Source organism: Alosa pseudoharengus, unplaced genomic scaffold (assembly GCF_046254945.1).
Source record: "Alosa pseudoharengus isolate Yale_2024_CS ecotype anadromous, Long Island Sound unplaced genomic scaffold, YU_APseudo_1.1 YU_APseudo_1.1_scf_1, whole genome shotgun sequence".
Lineage (NCBI taxonomy): Eukaryota > Metazoa > Chordata > Actinopteri > Clupeiformes > Clupeidae > Alosa > Alosa pseudoharengus.
Genome location: NW_027468564.1, coordinates 48,840,995 through 48,861,240, shown reverse-complemented (window position 1 = coordinate 48,861,240; position 20,246 = coordinate 48,840,995). Strand labels below are relative to the sequence as shown.

General features: G+C 41.2%; 1 protein-coding gene across 2 annotated transcripts; it reads right to left on the bottom strand.

Moving 5' to 3' along the window:
* Window positions 1-9,491: 9,491 nt before the first annotated feature.
* LOC143131271 (uncharacterized) lies at window positions 9,492-18,312 on the bottom strand. Of its 2 annotated transcripts, none has more exons than XM_076290786.1 (4): window positions 17,411-18,312; window positions 16,336-16,524; window positions 13,864-14,052; window positions 9,492-12,932 (listed from the first exon to the last, which is right to left on the bottom strand). In XM_076290786.1, the coding sequence occupies exons 1-4, from the start codon at window positions 17,843-17,845 to the stop codon at window positions 10,875-10,877; spliced, it is 2,871 nt and encodes a 956-aa protein (XP_076146901.1). In that variant the 5' UTR covers window positions 17,846-18,312; the 3' UTR covers window positions 9,492-10,874. The 2 variants fall into 2 exon arrangements, with proteins under 2 accessions (XP_076146901.1, XP_076146910.1); XM_076290795.1 differs by having other exon boundaries at window positions 18,064-18,312.
* Window positions 18,313-20,246: the final 1,934 nt, after the last annotated feature.

Below are 20,246 nucleotides of genomic sequence, written 5' to 3'. Positions count from 1 at the left end.
TTTGCACCCACCTTTTCTGGCATTTGTTGATAAGGTCCTTGACAGTGACTTGGTCTCTCTGAGGGGCGAACCTGTCCACCATCTTGATAAGGTTAGGGTGGGAAGCCAGGAATGCCAGGGTGTTACGGGCATGGGTCCTGTTTCAGACACAAAATACATCAACCCTCATTTATTTACAATGAGGACATAATAGTCATTGATAATGGCCGCATTAAAGTAACATTATGTAGTAGTTGTACCTTATAATAGCATTCAAAACAGATTCTGATGCCACTATGACTTTTTAATAGGGAGAATGGTGTGTCTACTGTCGTTGCATTACGTTTGACGCTCATTCATTCGTATTCTATGTACAGTATGTACAAAAACATACAGTGTTTCCTGGACGTACACATTTTTCCACTAACTACTTTATTCTAACTGTGGGAAAAACACCATTTCAAGTCCACTGCACTGACCATTTATTAATGATTTGGAGAGCTGATTGTTTTGATTTGGCAGCTGATTGGTTAATTTAGAAACAAAAAATAGCACTCCCACCTGACTTCCTGTGCACTGTCAATGGCCAGGCAGCTGATGGAATGGATAAACTGGTCAGTCAAGTCCTTTTTGCCAGACAGGACGCGGGATGCCCCCATGACCTCTGCCAGTCTCTCCAGGAACTGTGCAGTGGTCTTCCTCACGGCCGCATTACGGTGCCTAAGAAAGTAGAGAACCATGACAAACCAAGAGAACCAGAGGAGACAACGAACCACAGAGCCAGGAGAACCAGGTGAAAAAGAGAACCATATAACAGAGAGAACTGGTTGAGGACCAGTAAAACTGTAGCATCAACAGAACCACAAAGAACCAGTAAACAAAGGGAGAAGTCTGAAGTGCAGGGGTAGCAGGGTTCTCTTTCCCCTCACCTGAGTCCTGTGTTGATGAGGGCGTTCATGCTGCGAGAGGGGGTGACGTTGAGCACCATGTACCCCAGTGCCAGCTCCATGTCCTCCCTGATGAAGCCGCTGGCCTCTCCAGCTTTAGGCAGCAGCGTCTGGGCTGTGCCCTCGGCCTCTGCGTCCATAGCAAGCCCCAGGTGAGCGTGCAGGTGGGCCAGTGTCACCATGGCAGCTCGGGACACCATTGAGCGCAGGTTCTTCACCTGGGTGGGAGGGGTGATGCAGAATGATAGGTTACCACTCTGACTTGAAATATCTAGAATAGAGTTACAGCTGTGTTCTGTTCACAAAAGTGAATGCCCAGTATGATTAAAGATTGTAGTGGCATTAAGAAATGTAAACTCATTGAACTATGTATAGCATAATTAAGTCATTTGAATACACATTCTCTATCTAGTCTGAATCAGAACAAATGCATCATGAGCTCCAGCTTGTTTTCCAGCAGAGAGCCTCTGACCTCGCGGTAGACGGCCAGACACACATCATGCAGCCTGGGCAGCAGCACCTCAGCGTGGTGCTGGGACAGAGACCTGATGGAGGTCAGGGCCTCGATCTTCTGCTCCCTAAAGAGAAAACACACTCAACTCAGAGGAACATGAGGATACATAGACTTGACTTGAGCATATAGCCCTAGCATAGGGCAGGCTATCTTCAATGAAGGAACACATTCTTCTAACACACATATGTCCTCATGTCTAGACTCTATGATCTTAGCTGAAAGCCTATCATCTGTCTGAAGTCAATATGTTAATGTAACCTACAATATCACAGCTAAAGGCTTGTAAATTGCTTAGATGTATTAGCCTAGCCTATTTTAGCTATACTCCCACCAGTCGTCGTCTCTGAGCAGCCTGAAGGCCTGCAGGATGGCCTGCTCAGGACAGGACACAGGGGGCAGTTTGGCCAGCTCTGGGAGCTCCCTGGTCTGCTGGGTGTTGCTTGTTTGCTTCTCCACCACCACTCTCTTCTTCTTCACCTGCTCCCTCACTTCCTCCTTCCCTGCCAGAGACTCCATGGGCTTTTGCTCTGGGAGGTTAAATGTAAAATGTGTTTGTCTGACATCCTGTTTACACTGCCTTGGTAAACTATATACATATCTATGTTATCTATAACTGCACTGATGGTAAGGAAGCTGTATTAAGACTGTAATGTTCAGTATGTGCTACTTAGTGATCTCCTTGTGTTCATCACCTCTGCCCACGTGTAGATCATTTTCATGTTACAACCAAAGCTATATGAGACAATACTGAGTGACTGAGTGTGTCTGTAAGATGGGGTAGGGGTGTGTACTTAACTTTCCTAACTTCACTACCCACCTGTCACAGCAGTGGCCACACTGAGTGATGTTGTTTTCTTGAAGCGGGGCAGTCTGCTGATGAACTGTCTCTGACAGGTTGCCTGGGGTTTAGCTGTCTCTGGGGGGGCAGGGACAGCGGAGGCAATAGGTGGAGTGGAGCTGGCTCTGCCATCTGAGACGTGCTTGAGGACACTGTTGCAACGGAGATCAGTGAGTCTGACCTCCTCAGCGACTCTAAGGAGCTCCTTCATGCACCCCACGTCCTGGGCTTCAGCTTGACCATCGCTGTCATGGTTTCGGTCATGCTGGAAAGCTCTGGCACAGCGCCTGGCCCTGATCTTGTTTGGCTTGTTCTGGCTTTCTCCTGTTTCCTCAGGTGGAGCAGGTGCCATGCTGCCAGTAGCAACGCCACTCGGGGCTCTGTCATGATGGAGCGGCTTCAGTGGGTGAGCGCGATCATGGCCTGTCAACTTCTTCCTGCCTAGGGATCGCAGGGCACCTCGTTTGGGAGCTGCAGAGGGGAATCTGTCACCTACCAACAGCTCCATCAGGACCGGGTCTTGGACCTTGGCGATCGTGGGCAAGGAGGGGAATGATTTGCTGGACCGCTGCTGCTGGGGGGGTGCAGGGCTGATAGGGGGCAACAGCTTGCACTGGCCAGGCGCTACACCGGCTCTGAGCGGCTGCAGTGAACCGCAGAGCATTGTGGGATTGTGTTCTGGCGGTGGCACAGGCTCAACATGAGGATGATGATGAGGATGAAACAGCTGATGCTGAGACTGCAGACAGGAAGTAGGCGACACGTCATCAAACACACACTTATACACATACGCGCGGACACACACACACACACTCACACTGCATTATCAATGCAAGTGTAATACTATTATGTATCTGTATGAACCATAAACATAGCAATTTTGTATGTGGTGATCCCTGAATGTTTCTATAGTTCTTATGGTAACCAGTAACCCATAATTGTGGTTGAGCCAAAGATTATTTAAGATTAGTTACCAGCAGAGACTTTGGCTACCAGTTTAGGTCATCAAACAAAATTTGACCTTTAACCTTTCTACTTTCTGAAAGATTACTTTCTAAAGTGTGTTACTAGAAGTGTTATTTATCACAACTTATTATAGGCACCAGAAAATAAGGGATACAACATTTACATAATATTTTACGCTATAAAATTACATGTTCAGCTATAATAAGACTGTTGAAGGAACTCACACACAAAGAGGTGCAGTTGCTCGGCATCTGTTTCTTCAGGTGCTGCCGCATTTTGGTAATTATCTCCTGGTTTTGAGCGCGGATTTTATCCAGCTCTCCTTGGGAATCCATTGAACTTAAAGCTAATATTTCCACAGACAGTAGTTAGCCTGCATTTCCAACTTGAACTGAAATTAAACGCCTTGAACTTAAAATGCAAAACCGTGTCAAAGACCGTAGATGGTTATGCAAAATTTGATTTTACAAAATCGAAAAGGATCTACTGAAAAATAAGTGTGTTTATTTCTGAGAAGTTCCAACAACTGATGTGAAATAGAGTTTCCGCCAAGGGTGACAGGAACGCTATTGTGACCTCATAATTGTGACGCATGTATGTATGGTTGCTGGACTGTAGCCTAGCTGGACTGTTCAGATGCAAATACTGGTAAATTAGTTGTAGCCTTTCGGCCTAGGCCTTAAACTGGTCAGCAGTCGCTATTATAGATAAACTAAGCTATACGAAAGCTAAGCTATTTTAAGTAATTGTTGACTCATAAAACGGACCTTAGGCCAACAACTTTATAATAAGCCTAATTAATCTTTGATTTGAGTTCAGTGATTTCTGCCTAACAAAGCCTGCAAATTATTAGGCCTATACGCTGAGCTGATATTATTATTCCATTCCAAAAACTCAACTACAGAACAAGAGCAATCAGGCAGCTGCAGACCCCATTGCCCCTCTCACACATTTCATCAAAGTAAAACCAAATTCCAGAATCTGATTCGGCATTATCTGATCATGTAGGACCGGAATATGGTTACCCTCTGGTAGTTGCCTTCATTAATTCGCAGTAGGCCTACATTGGGACAGTGGCTTTGAAGTTAAGCCTAAGCTTAGACAGACACATAGGCTACCTAAGTACTCTCTCGCCCTCTAGTGGGAGATAAGGGTAAAAAATAAGCTTCCACATGTTTTATTACGGTGATTGACGTGACATGGTGATTTCGCTGTCCTTATTTGTTACTCGTTGTCAAACACGAGTAACAAATAATTGTATTGACACAATAAAACTTTATTGTATTGTTCAGAATATGAACTTTTATTGAGCATGCAGTTCATCACTCACTTCTTCACAATTTTCATCCAAACATGGTGGAGTTCATATGGTGTGAGTGAGTCATAAATCTGCATCAGGGTAGGACTATCCATATTTGTATCCACATGTCAATTTTGCAAACAGGAAAATTCAGGATCTCACCAAATCTTCGTAGAATCTGAGGATAGGACACTGGTCTAAAGTTAAGAGTCCATTCCCATCTGCTGAGTTTGTTGATCCCTAGGTCAGACCAGGCCAGGTCAGGCCTTCTATGTTGATTAACTGCGGAGTGGAGAGCCTCCTATCATCCTGTAATTACTGTATGGAATGGAAGAAGTGTTGGTTTGCCACTCTCCAGAAATACAACTAACTTAGTGAAGTGTGAACATGCACAGAAGATGTGGCTGGTATAGCAATATTTAACTCATTTACTACAATCAAAACTACAGACAGGAAGAATCACACAGATAGTGTTTTATTTCTAATAAGGTTTGCAAGAATGAATCTAATATTGGAATATTGATAATCTTGCTCTGCGCGATGATTAAGAAAAATAACGCAAGATGTGATGGATGTGCACAAGGATTTCCTAGACATGAAGATAGTTACAGGAAATCTATACCCCATTTTCACTCTATGCACAATAACTTTCATGACACATGACAGTGTTAGGCCTTAATACACCAACTGGTAAATACATTCAGATTCCAAATCTGAAATAATAATAATAAAAAAAATAGATCCTAAAAGACAATTTTTTCTTAATCAAATCAGTGCAACACAACACAATCATTTTCATGTCTCATATTTGAAAAATTAGTAAAAACTTTTGTTCAGCCTTATATGCCACACTTATCACCCACACATATAATGTAAACCAACATCACAGCCAAATTCTTATTATTATATTCTTATATATTTAAATTCTTATAATAGCCTTGGCTATTAACCTAGCGAAGCCATATTGTCTGCTTCTATGCAACGAGCTGTCAGAAGGGTTCATCTATCCAGATTAAGGCCAAAGAATATTTGTTAATTTAGGTGTCATCCACTTTAGAATTAGCCTGGAGGCCAGTCCGAATTGACCACGCCCGCAACATTTAAGTTTGGGAAAGTCTGAATAGAATTGAATCTTGCTACGTCAGGCTATGAGCGAATAGGTAGTGACATTCATCATTTTAACAAGTAGGCCTAACAGTTATGACACAGAAAAAAAACCATGTATATTGTAAAATTATTTTAAAAAGATAAGTAAGATGACATACATGTTGATGAAATAACAAAATATTCTGTCCCTTTAAGTTGACAGGTCAGAGAGAATTCTATTACATTCATACCTGCCAACAGCTGTTTCTCCTGTGGCTGTTACAATTCCCGGAAAACTCCTATAACTTTATTATGAATATCACACAATGTACAGTTAAACAAATTCAGTAGCAACTGATGGGACAGTGAAAAATAGTTTATTTTTGTGTCTATTTAGGCCTACATTGCCAGTGTCATGAAAATGAAAAAGACAAATATAATCTTAAATATACATGTAATCTTAAATAAATCTAGTCAGACACAAGGAAGCTCATACTAAAGGCCACACGTCCATGTTAAAAACATGTTTCAGCATGAGCGCATATCCTGCACAAACTGACAAATGGCGCTGCTGCGTCGCTCAGATGTTTTTCGTATCTCTTCCAGGATGCCGTCTCTGTTTATCTTCACATTCATTGCGGCCAGATCTGCTAGGTGGTCGATCTTGTTTTTGTCCCTGTAGATCATCTGGAAGGTGGTGTATTCCTTCGACTCTTCTGTAATGGTGGATTCATCTGTAGGGTTGGCATGAGGAAGCCATGAAGAGAATGGAAATGTGAGAATTCAGAGAAGGAGACAGAGTAGGTAACACGTTTAAAAAATAGGGATACAGAGAAATATAACAATATTAACATTCCACTCACTTTCACAATTATCGATGTTGAAGAGGGGGATGTGGATTATAGTTGGCTTGCCCTCTTCCTCAAAAACATAGAAGGAGTCTGGGTGGTCTGGGTGCAATTTTGCAAAGTCTATTTTGGGGAAAGGCCTTTTGTTGGCGGCTGCATAGTCACTGGCCTGGCCTCCTTCAATGTCTGAACACAAACATACACATCAGCATGGATACTGACTGAACTCAGAACACAAGTGATGAAGTGGAGGAAAACGTTATTCAACACGAGTGTCAGTCTCCGCTCAATAAAGGACTTTTTAATCAGCAGAGTGCCTCGTCCTCGTACCTTCGTCCGTTTCAATCCTATCTGCCCATTTCCCTTGAAGGGCACCTGAAACATTTTCATTCACTAGTGACCCCTGCAGCGCTCTCCCATCTTTTTCTCTTCAACTCATCCAGTATTGTTCTTACAATCACTATATCACAAATCATTTAAGGAAGTAAAAAGAAAATATCAGTATGATCTTCGATACATCAGGGAATCACAGTAGATTATAATCTCAAATCGGGATGATGTGCAGTTGTTCAATAGCATTAATAGGTTGTTCTATAGGTCTGAACACAAACATACACATCAGCATGGATATGACTGAACTCAGAACACAAGTGATGAAGTGGAGGAAAATGTTATTCAGCACAATACAGTATTTATCCAGTATTGTTCTTACAATCCCTAGCCTATCACAAATCAATTAAGGACGTTTATTTGTAGTTTTACATAATTTAGCCTTCTTAAAGGAAGTAAAATATCAGTAGGATCTTCGATACATCAGGGAATCACAGTAGAGGATTATAATCTCAAATTGGGATGATGTGCAGTTGTTCAATAGGTACGTCATATATTTGCTGTCCTTTTATGATTGCATTGGAATCACGCAGGGATAGGGATTTTTCCTTACGCTAAAGGGGTCATCACTGAAATCAGAGGACAATATGATGTCCACTTCCCTCGCCTCTCTCAGCACTGATGGATACGGAGAGTTCAGGAAGAGCCCTTCATCTATCAGGTGCATCACATCCTTCTTGCTCATGTCCTATGGAACCTTAAGGGTCTGCAGCACACAATGTTGACATGATCTCTTTTGAAAATGTTCCTGCAAGATGTGTTTAATGACCCACCACACTGAAAGGGAAAAATGAATCAGGGTCAGTGCTATCAAATGGATTACTCATTGTAGTGCTATATCAGATTCAGATTTGCTTTATGTTAACCCCTAATTCTCTGTTTGAACATTCTAACAGAAGTCTAACCATCAGTTACAATGTTGTTAAACTTGTTCAACTCCAGGCCCCACTCATCTGCTGATGAGTTCTTCAAAGATATTCTCCAGGTGCTGTTTTCTCTCCTGGTCATTCATGTCTGTCCACATCTCATAATCCAGTTCAAGGAGCGTGGGGCTGAATTTCCTATAGTCCTCTAGATGGCAGCAGAGAAGTCTATGAATCCCTTAAAGATAATCACTACACCTGTGGAGTCTAGATGAAAGTAACTGGAAGGATATTCAAGATGGCTGAATCGATGTGTTGTACAAAGTAGCACAATTCTAATTCACATTGTGGTCCATCTCTTTCTAGGGGAAAGTTTCTTAAAGTACTTAGAGTCTTAAGTTTCTTTGAGTGAAAGGACCAAGCAACTGAAGTGCTGCCTTAACCACTCTTTTAATTTTCTTAGCTTATTCACTCAGTATAGCAATCATGCCGACGGGCGAACTAGTGAATGAATCTTTGGTAGGGCTGGTCACAAATTAATGTCTTTGACAAGATGGGTTTTTCAACTGAACACACCATTTTATAATTTCCAATCATACCATCGCTGGGCATATATGACACTTTGAGTTTCTGCCTTTTAAAGAATCAGAAGGAGCAGAAGAGCAAGAACTAGAGAAACCCAATGGACACCATCTGTATAGCCGTGCCCTTATCTCTTACTCCATCAATCAGAATAACTCAAGGGCATTAAAACAAATCATTTCGCCCAAAACAAGAGAGGAAAACAAGCAGAGCCTGATCTTTGTCTCCTGGGACCTGAAGTCCGGCCTTAAACCTATTATGATTGATGGACATCAATTAATCATGACATAGGCCCTGCCCTGTCACTGCAAGTGTCTCATACTTAATCATCCTTAAGCACACTATGTGGATATTTGATTTGGTTTTATTTTGTATTTTTAGTATATTTAGTATTTCAGTATTTTTTATCTTCTACTGTCTTTATTGTTCAGTGGTGTTTTTTTTATATTTATATACTTATATTACTTTTTCTGCTTTAAGTGCATGTTGTGTGTGATGTCTGTATGCTACTGAGACCTTGAATTTCCCCTTGGGGATCAATAAAGTATCTATCTATCTACTGAAATATATTCATTCATGGGTGTAAGTTGACACATAGTTGTTAGAAATATAACAAAAGCTAATTATCATTTCTTAAAACATCATGAAATACCCAACTAGGCTACCTAAGCAAAAATATGTGTGGACATGAGCTCTTGATCACATTTCAAGATGTCAGATGATGCCCCCTCCCCACCACAGCATTACTTTATTGTTACAAATTATGGCATTAATAAAACCTCATGTCATGTTAATATCTGCGTGTGTGTATTGCTCATGTTATTGTACTCTTCCATGATTGTGTCTGCTCAGTTTTAAGTCAAACAGGAAACATGAAAAGTCTCTGACAATATGTTTACATAACCTAATCTCTGGTAGTTCTAGCTTTACTCCTTTTATTTATTTATTTCCCCTAACATATACTTTAGTTATGTTGTTTATAAATAGGAAATGTATATGTAGTATAAGATGGTTGCATTGCTGAGAAAAAGTAAAATAATAATAATAATAAAAAAAATGCTCCAGCTCCTCCACTGAGATATATTCAAAGTTCTGCATAACCAATATGTTGTAATACTCACAAATACCCATTAGGTGGCAGCTCTGGTTTAGAGAATGGGATATCCGCAAAACACCCATCTTTTCTTTTTTTTTTATTCTTGTCTTGACAAGGGTTTTCTTTGGCTGTTTGTCAAATGAAAATACAGTACACTTTGCAAATTGAAAAACTCTCCTATACTAAATTATACTCTGTGCTATACACAATTTTGCAATGACATCTCCTTTAAACTGACACCAGAATTTTAAATTATAAAATATATCACACATACAACAGTTGAAGTTCTTATTTTATAACAATGTGAAGTTGTGGAAACTGCTTGGAACTTTTTATAATTAGGTCTTCAGAGTTATAATTTAGCAGACCGTTGATGTTTGGGCATGTATAATATCAGTGAATAAGAATATTTCAGAGGGTCAAGCAGGAAGTACATCTCACATGGGATGACTCATATGAACAAAAATATTGATTCAAAATGACCAATCTGCTGGCTGATTTTGCTTGGCCCTTTCTGAAGAGTACATAAAAAATAGCAAATAAATAAAAGTCAGACAATCTACAAAGTCAGTCTCTGATTCTTGTGCATGAAATACTGTTGAGTGGACTCCTCAATCTTACCCATGGTGTTAAATTAGACTCCTCAATGTTAAGGTCTTACCCATGGTGTTAAATTAGACTCCTCAATGTTAAGGTCTTACTTGTTCAACTAGCTAAATTATTTATGCCCAGTTATTAAATTAGCTTTCATTAGACTTAACAATTTGCTGTTTGCCCATCATTCAAATCAAGGCCCTATGTTGAGTTGATACCCTGATGTGAAGTATTATGTTCAAGGGTGCACATGGTAAGTGGACCTTTGGAGACCTTTGCAGTTGACACTACACTAGGTCTAGGACACTGATTGACCTTTTTTTAAACTATCACATGTTGCTAAGCAAAAGTAACCTGTTACCAGCAGTACCCTGCTATGAAGACAGTCTATAAAAAAAGGAAAGTAAAGCCAAAGTAAAAGTAAAGTAAAGTAAAGTAAAGTAAAGTAAAGTTAAGTAAAGTAAAGTAAAGTAAAAGTAAAAGTAAAGTAAAGCAGAAGTAAAAGTAAAGTAGAAGTAAAAGTAAGAAGAAAAAAAATGATTAGGGTTCACTAGGGTTCACAGATCACTTTGATTTGATTCTTCAAAGGATAGGCCCATCCAAACTAATAGTTTTGGATAAACTACTACTATGAACAAACATGTACAGTATAATCAAAAGTTATTTCTGTAAACAGATCAAAGATACAACAAAAAACAGATGATGACAAGAGGGTTCTCTAAAATATGTCCAGATAGAAACTGCTCTTACAGTTTCTTGTTCAGTTTGTTAAGGTAAATATTTCCTATCATGTGTGTTTACTATCATCATTCAATCATGTCCGAGTTTGTGGGTTCTGTCCTAGTACTTACTCCACGTTTGCTGGCTCCCACTACAGTACGTCTCCACTCTTTAGGCGAAGTACTATCACTGGTTTAGCTGGTTTAGCACTAGCGGTAGAAACGGTAAAAGCAGCAGTACCAGCCGCAGCAGGCGTTGGAGTCCCAGGGGTAACAGTTGCATTATGCGGTGCAGTGGTCATGTTGGCTCTAGCCGTAGCTGCAGCGGCGGCAAAGGCAGCAGCGGCAGCCCTCTTGGACCCATCAGCAGCAACAGCTGCTGCTCTCCTAATTGCTTTCTGTCTTTGTTTCCATTTTTTCCATCTGTTTCCATGTTTTCCACGTGTACTGCTCTTGGACATTGTCGGCTTCGGTGTTGCCGTCAGAGGCACCTCTATCAAGGTCGAGAGGCAACGCTGCTTCTCAGTCTCCTTCCTCCGCTGCATTTCTGCCACCCCGAGACATGCCGTCCCCTGTGTGGGCGGTGGGAATGGTGGAGAGAGTGAGTAGGTTGAAGGGGGAAGGGGATGGTTTGGGAGTGATTGGAGGTGAGGCAGATGAGTTGGGGGTTGTGGTGGTAGTGGTGGTGGAGGTAAATGAGTGGGAGTTTGTGGTAGAGGTGGTGGAGGCAAAGTAATTGGGGATTGTGGTAGCGTTGGTGGAGGCACATGAGTTTGGGGTTGTGGTAGCGGTGGTGGAGGTAAATACATTTGGGGTTGTGGTAGTGGTGGTGGAGGCAGATGAATGGGAGTTTGTGGTGGTGGCAGTGGTGTTGGAGGTGGATGCTGGGGTGGGCCATATGAAGGAGGCACTCCGCTCCATCCAACAGGGGTCCAGCTCTGGACAGAGGCACTGGGGTATTGCCCTTCACAGGAGTTATGATGCATCACTGTATAGCTTGAATAGTGTGCTGGTTGAGGCTGTGACAATGTGGACACGGGTATATTCTGGGCAGCAGGCCCGACAGGGTTGCCTTCTGCGGAGCACTCTGCTGAATGACTAAGGTCAGATCCGGAAACTCTCCGAGGACGTTTGACATCACTGGATGTGACTCTGTGCTCCTGGGAGTCATGCTGCCTGCGGTGAGAATCTGGGGAATGATAGTCCAAGTTGGCTCTTGGGCGCTTCACTCCATAGAGCCGCTCCTGGGTCCTACTATTCAGTCGGTCCACGTCTTCGATTCCTAACTCCAGCCCGACGGTCTGAAGGAGGGTCTGGATCCTGGAGAATTGTTCCCTCTTCTCGGTCTTCCTCTTGTATTCTGATGAGGATGAGACGGGGCTGGGCGATCTGCTCTTGCTCCTCCTGCTGCTGCCGTCTCTTGAGTATCTTCTGCTCGGACTCTGGGATTCCCGCCTGTGGTCTTTGGACTCCCGATCCCCGCCTGCCCATTCCCTGTCCCAATCCCCTTTCTTAGGTTTGTTGTCTCTGTCCTGTGGATCCCAGTAACCATCTCTCGGTTCCAACCTCCTGTGTCTTGCATCCCTGTCTCTCTCTCCGGAGTGCCAGCCCCTGTCTTCCACTTTGGAATCCCAACTCCTGTCTTCCACTTTGGAATCCCAACTCCTGTCTTCCACTTTGGAATCCCAACTCCTGTCTTCCACTTTGGAATCCCAACTCCTGTCTCTCTCTCTTGAGTCCCAGACCCTGTCTGTTTCTCTCCAGTCCGTTGTGATTTTCCGGTCGCCTGAGTGCCTGTGTCTGTCTCTCGAGTCACTCCTCCTGCCTGTTGATCTCCCATCCTTCTCTTCAGAGTCTCCCAGGTTGTGTCTGGACGGTCTGTCCTTGTCTTTTAAGTGATCGTCATCAACACCGGAGTCGCCTCTCTTGCTTCCTGAGCCCCGCTCCTCGACTCTTGATTCTCTGTGCTTGTCTATTGAGTCATTACGGTCCAAATCCACACTCCTGCGTGTTTCGCCGTGAACCGAAGCTGTTGGTTTGTTATCCACAGCTCCGGCCTGACCCGCATTCACTATGTCAGAAAGCCTTCCTAAATCTACCCCTTGATTAAGGATGCTGAGGAAGCGGTTGAAGCCCTTTGAAGATTGACCGCTGCTGCTTGTTCCCAGAGAGTGATCCATACTGAATGGATCTGGTGGTGCAGTTGAACTCTAGTAAGTAAGAAACATGAAGACATTACACTTGATGAAAGTTCAGTCTTTAAAATAGGTATGCTTGTTGAGTCTATACCATGGGTTTTCAAATTGGGTGAATGTGAGTCTCCCAATAGAGAACATAAGGACAGCTGCCTAGTCAATAAAAAGCTATACATTTTTTAAACACGCAAAGAAAACATGCACGATAACACTAGGGCTGGGCGATGATATCGATATATATCGCGATAGACATGAAATTGATATCAATAAAAAATACGTTCGATAGAACATTTGATAATTAAAAGCAACTACAGCTTAGATCGGGCCCAAAAAATCAAACCTGACCCTACCCGAGCCCACGGCCCGGCCCGACACTTTAACAGAAATTATGAGCCCGAGCCCGATTTTAACCCGACCTTTTTTTTTAACATGTGGGCCATTATAACTGACGTTCTCAACTACAATTCCAAGTTGTTTGAACTACAGAAATCTGTTTAGAGTTATCTTAATGAATAATGCAACAAAGGAAGAAGCATGTAAATTACGTTGTTTGTTTATTCAGAATGGAATGGATCTCAAATGGATCCGAATAAAGAAACATAAGCCACTTACAACGTAAAATAACCTTATGTCCCTGCAGCAAAATTCAAGGCATTTCTCTGTGAGGTATGCTTGAAGAAGTGCCGCTGATCTATAGGGAGACCCACCTCACCATTAGAAAACGGCTGATCTATGGGGAGACCCACCTCACCATTAGAAAACCGCTGATAGATGGGGAGACCCACCTCACCATTAGAAAACCGCTGATCTAGATCTATACTATCTCCTTTTCGGGTTTTACACGGGAAAGATGTTTTCATCCTTGCGCTATTGATTAAAGACTTACCACAGTGACCAATCAATAACCAAGCCTAATTAATATTCATATTCAGTTTCCAAGACCAACCTTGTAACCTGGTGATGGCAGTGCATGCTCTGAGTGATGGTGAGGTCTCAAAGCTTCAACTTTATGTTCTGGGGTGAGGGTTGCATTGAAGTGTAATTGAGACGTCCGTTTTTCTTTCAAATCTCTCTGTAGGATTTCAGCATTTCTTTTCTCCACAAAACTTGTCATAAATGGAGCAGGATCTGAGGGCTAAAGACAGAAATAAAACATGCAGGTTTTTAATATTTTCTACCTTACGGGAGTTTTATTAGTCACTTAGTCGGAGGTATGACGTTATTGCATTAAAACTCATTTTCATTGGCTATTTTACTTAAAACAAGTATAAAACTAGAAATGCAATTCCGAGGAATTACACGAGGGGATGCAGTCTGCTGGTTAGGGTGTTGGTGGGGCTGTTGAGCTTGCTGCTAGCTGGTTGGTAGGGTAATTGTGATACCTGCAAAGGTGCTTTTGGAGAAACCAAATTTGAATCTTGTGTGACATGGCATTATTCAGATATCACACTCAAGGTGTTTTTGACCTTGACATTTGACCTTCAACCTCCAACTTCAACTCACTTCGTCTTTGAGTCCATAAAAACACTCGTACCAAATTTGAAGCATGTACGTCAAGCCGTTCTGGAGATATAATGCTGAATGCATGAGATATGGCTGGGACTTTTATTTTGACACACAGGAAACACTTTAACAGGATGTGTAGTTCAGGTAGAGCTAGATTGTATGCTTAGAAGCTGAGACAGTTGGAATCCTCACAGGTGACACCTGTGCCAGTGTTCTGATCAGCCTGGGAACTGCTCTGAGAACTACTTAAAGTGCGTATGTCAGGTTAAAAAATATTTTTGACAAATGAAGGGACATGAAGCAAGATAGTAGTGAGTAGTGATTTTTCTTGGAAAATCAACTTTAAATACAATAGAACAATATTTACAGTTATTTTTATAACTGAATTTATGAACATTCCAGACACAGTGATGACCTCATAAGAGGGAGTCCAGCAAAGTTGAGCATAGGGGAGAATGGGTTTTAACTGCATTTTCTTTTACACTGATAAGGCCAAAAATGTTCTCTATGACATACCAGTGGTTCATAAGCATGAGCCTGACTGGCAGGGACAAAATAAAGATGAATAGGCTACAAAATTTTGGTAAATCATGGCCATCAAATCATCAGTGAGAAATTGATTAGGGGTGTGAGTAGGATCGGATCACTATTAGTATGTTTAATGGCTTCAAAATGGCAGTTGTGTCATTTGCCATCACATAGGCTTTCATATACAACAAGTTAAGTACAGTCAGTAAGCAAATTAATAGTCTGTCTATAGCTAACATTAGTTGATAAGCAGATGTATATAGAGAGCAAATGAGTGGTAGCACATATACACTGATGGTTTCATAGTCAGGTCTCTAAAGAAAAGCATATATGCCCATGGTTGGCGGAACATAGACTAATGAGTTGCTTACTGATTCTACTTAGTTTAGGCTATATAATGGCCTATATGTGATGGCAAGTGACACAACTGGCATTTTCAAGCATTGCTACTTACCCATATCCTCTTCATCACATTTTAAGATCAATAATGGTTGCCAGTAAAGATAAAAAGGTATCAGGATATTTTTACGTCAGGCAGGTAGTAGACTCTAGCATGACATACTGGAATGAAGTCATGTTTTTGGCTTCACCAGTGTAAAAAAACCTACTGTATGATCCCTTATCCCATGTGTTTTAATTGACCAACTTTGCTGGACTCCCTCTTATGAGGTCATCATTGTGTCTGGAATGTTTCCTGGAATGTTCAAAATATTGTTCTATTGTATTTATAGTGGATTTTTCAAGAAAAATCACTACTCACTACTATCTTGCTTCATGTCCCTTCATTTGTCAAAAATGTTTTTTAACCTGACATATGCACTTTAACGAGCGCAGCTGGCTCTATTATGACATCACAGCCCCCATTCAAGTCTATGGGGGAAAAATACACTTTTAATTACAAATATCTCAAAAAGTATAAACTTATCAAAAATGAAAAACGGATAGGACGGTAAAGCCTTGGAAGATCTACGGAACGGTGTTTCAACCAAATTTGTACGTTAAGCGGTTTGGGCTGAATAGTGCGCACAAAGAGGTAAAAATAAAAATAATAAGAAGAAGAATCCGGATTTCAATAGAGGGGATGCATCCCCTCTAAAAAACATTCACCCCCTCTGGATATTATTGTGTTTATAAATGGACTCATGGTCTAAGCACCATTAGCTATTGAATAATCATGTCTAGCATAGTCAAAAAGGAAGGCCATTAAAATAAAACACAGCATCAGATAACTTTTTGAAACTAGAGTGTAAGGCTTTCAGCATACATAAACTAGTCATAAAGGAAGGCTATAATAACTTCCTTGTGCTATTGGTTGGAGACTTCCCACAGTGACCAATCAATAACTAAGCCTAATTAATATTCATATTCAGTTTCCAAGACCAACCTTGTAACCTGGTGATGGCAGTGCATGCTCTAAGTGATGGTGAGGTCTCAAAGCTTCAACTTTATGTTCTGGGATGAGAGTTGCATTGAAGTCTGATTGAGACGTCCGTTTTTCTTTCGAATCTCTCTGTAAGATTTCAGCATTTCTCTTCTCCACAAAACTTTTCATAAACGGAGCAGGATCTGAGGGCTAAAGACAGAAGCTTTTAAAACATATAATAGTTTCAACCTTAAATTAATTTTAGGTATGAGGAATGAGCATAAAAACTCGTTTTCATTGTATAGGCTACTGTGCTTAAAGCAGGTATATTATAATATAAATGAATATAATATATAATATAAAACTTGTTTAGTACCTGAAATAAGCTATTGAATAATCATGCCAAGCATAGTCATAAAAGAAGGCTTTTAATTGGGAGCACTATATTTCTTTGATGCCTGGAAGTATAATGCATTTATGAAGAATGAATATAAATATTTACAATGTTTCAATCAAATGATTTTGAAACAATGTTGCAGATACAATTTTCTTCCCTTTGTTTGTATTTCTATTTTTTTTTCTTTTTTAGAATAACTCAATTTTAATTTTATTTTCCATTGTAGGCTATTCCTTTCACTTAAATGAGACACGGATTACACTAGGGTATTTAAGATTCCAGATTTGGGAGTGCCTGGGACTTTTTGCTCATTCAACCAGAATGTGTGATTGTGATTGTGAAGTCAGGCACTGATGTTGGATGAGAGGGCCTGTCCCACAATCCCCGTTAGTTCATCCCAAAGATGTTTGATGGGGTTGAGGTCAGGCCAATGTTTTTATGTATATTCTTTATTTTAGGTGAGGCCCACTCAGATCTTTCATCTCTTTTCAAGGGGCGCCCAGGGGCTCACAAAAGTAAACACAATCCACACCCAGCCATGGAACCTACTTTGTGCACCCTAGGACTGTACCACGCTTGAATTCACTGAGCTCCTCAGGATCTAATCTATTGACGGAGGGCTAAATTGAAAAGACCTTAATATTTAATGAGGGTTGTGTGGATTATATGTGACGGCAGAACAGGCGTAGGCCTACTCACGTCAAAGGCGGACACCTGTGGCTGTGTCAGCTCATTCAGAATACTAATTTGTCTCTCTGTGAGATGGGGTGGCCTCTGTGGACAGTTATTGCTGGTGAGTAGTGAAGGTTTTTCATGTTGTGTGTCCGTCTCCATTTGACGGTTCCATTCTTCTTCCTTGTCTACTTGATTATCATTTTCCCTCTGCAACGTCGTTCGTTGCAGTTCGTTCTGTTTTAAAGCGATTGATGCCTTCTTGCGAGCAATCTGTTCTTCAATTAAGTGCAACTCTCTCCTTTTTCTCGCAAGCTCTAAGTCTTCTGCGTCGCAAATGTACGAAGTGTCCCAAGTCATGACCGGTGGCGGTGAGCTGTGTTGCTGGAGGCGCGGAAGTGCATCTTTATCCTTGCACGTCTGCCCTCGTGCAATAGTCCAGTCATATTTCATAGACTCCATATGGACCAACCTAACGTGCAGGCGACAGCTGCCCTGAGAGGATACGCTTACGGCGATGCTAGGAACTGGAAAAGTGATGGGACTGAACAGTAGCCTAACCTACGCCTTTACACACAATAACTCTCCATCTCTAGGGTAGCTCTCAAGGTGAATTTGAGCATACATATTGAGCGTAGATAGGCTATTAAACGTTCTACTGAGGTATTCGAATGGTCTACCTTGTTTTGGTCCATTTTTCTTACTTCTCCTCTCCACATCATCAACAGGCCTGGTTGCTGCTTGCTGGAAGGCTATCCAGCTCAAAAGCTTGACAAGTCAGTTTGATATTCCGACTATAAATTTAGCACATGCTTACGTTACCGTTTTCCACTAAATTGATCATTCATTGCAACAAGATTATTCCTTTTAACGCATTTCGATCTAGACATTTGTCCCATTTTTGTTGTGGTCCTGTCTCTACGGTAGCGATCGAGTTGCACAGGCATGTAATAAGTCGTTGCTTCCCTCTAGTGGGTGGAAGAAGACATGCTCTCAAAAGAGCTAGCGGCCACTTCAATTAGGCCTTTGGGCGTTCCTCGTGTCCGGAACCATACCTGTGTGGGCAGTTTCGAGTAAGTACATGTTAACAGTAGGCCTACCATGTCTGAGGATATTATTATGTGGACTTATGCATATTGTCTGTCTGTTATAGAATAACGCTGTGGCAGACGCAGTGCTGCCAAATAGCCTAGATCAGGGGTCTCAAACTCAAATGAGCTGGGGGCCACTTCTGCCAACGTCATCTGATTGGAGGGCTGCGTCAGTGTTAAAGAAATATACAAAAAAGAATGGCTATTTCCTAAAATGCCATTGTTTTTTTTTCAAATACTGTATTTTCAAGTACAAAACTGCAAACAGAAAGTGCAAGTCTTTTTTTAATCTATTTTTAGACACCTGTGCTATAAAATAATGATAAAATAAATATAAATACAAATTATGGGGGGAAAAAATCATAAAAACAGGTATGTGTGTGTTTCACACCAAATTTTCCTCTCATAACTTATTTAAACCTGGCATATCAAAATTTCAAAAGGCCATGGCTTGAAAGTGGTCAGAGATAAAGTCATACTGTAAATGTAAAAATCTTTGAGTATAAACAAAAGTTTATGAAGGGGGTACATTTACCCATCTAATTTGCCACTGGATGGTAAGCACCTCAAATTATGCACCTTTCAGTAAATACTGGATGTTGAACTATTTGAGCAGGTTTACTTTCTTTTTGTCATATTACCCAAATAACAAATTAACAGGAAAACAGTAGGCCTAAGATGTAACAATAGTAAACTATTACTAGTCTGTTCCACAAACCGTTATTATAGGTCTACAATAAAGTAGCCTGGTCAAATCAGTTCCTATCGCGGGTGACTTTGTAGTTCTTTAGAGCTGTCTGTACCACGTCCATTACGGACACTATCATCACGATTACCACTGCCACCTCGAGCTATTTTGGGCAAAGGGTCGAAATGGTATGCTTAGTGGACACCGTCGTACGCAAAGACGCCCCTCCATTCACAGACGCACCGTGACTATCACTGTCAATAGACGATCGATCATAATATAATCTCCAAAAGGCAGATATTCTCCTTCAGAATCAGAATAGGTGAATAGCATAGCCTACCCAAGACTTCATCACACGTGAACGTCTTTTCAACATTTTGTGTAGGCCTATTTCTGCTTCAATTTGTGCAAAACAAATGCACGTCTTCTTGTTTCTCGCGTGTAGGCTAATACACTATTTCCTGAAAACGGTGCAGCGATTTTGGGCTTAAATCTAGCTCTGGATGTCTAGCAACTAGTGGAGGAGAGTACAAATGAGATTTGTTACCGTACTTGGATCAATCGTCTATTTTAATCAGTGTCGTTGTTTGTCGCAATTAAAAATACCCTCAAGGGCCAAATTACATTATTATTTTGAAATAGGCCGCGGGCCGGATTTGGCCCGCGGGACGGGAGTTTGAGACCCCTGGCCTAGATAATCAGTAGGCCTACGCCAATCAAACGGTTTAACATGTATAACAACTGATCATTTTATAAAAGCGTCAAATTTGGAAGAATCTCGAAGATCTGATCAGATTTAGAATCGTTGTCACCTTGGATTTGGCCCATGGTCCAACAAATAGCCTATGGATTTTATTAGGTGAAAAAGGATAGAAAACAGAAACCAACAACTAATATTAGGCCTACATATTTTACCATAAATCAATCATTTAAAAAAAAAAAGTAAAAAGAAGCAGGTTATTTTGATATTGCTGTTGTATAATTGTATATTTATAGGGGCCGATGTGGCACAGCTGGCTATGTCACCCATACCACATTTAGGTCCATGGGGACCCAATTCACCTCTCTTTCCCACTTGCTTTTT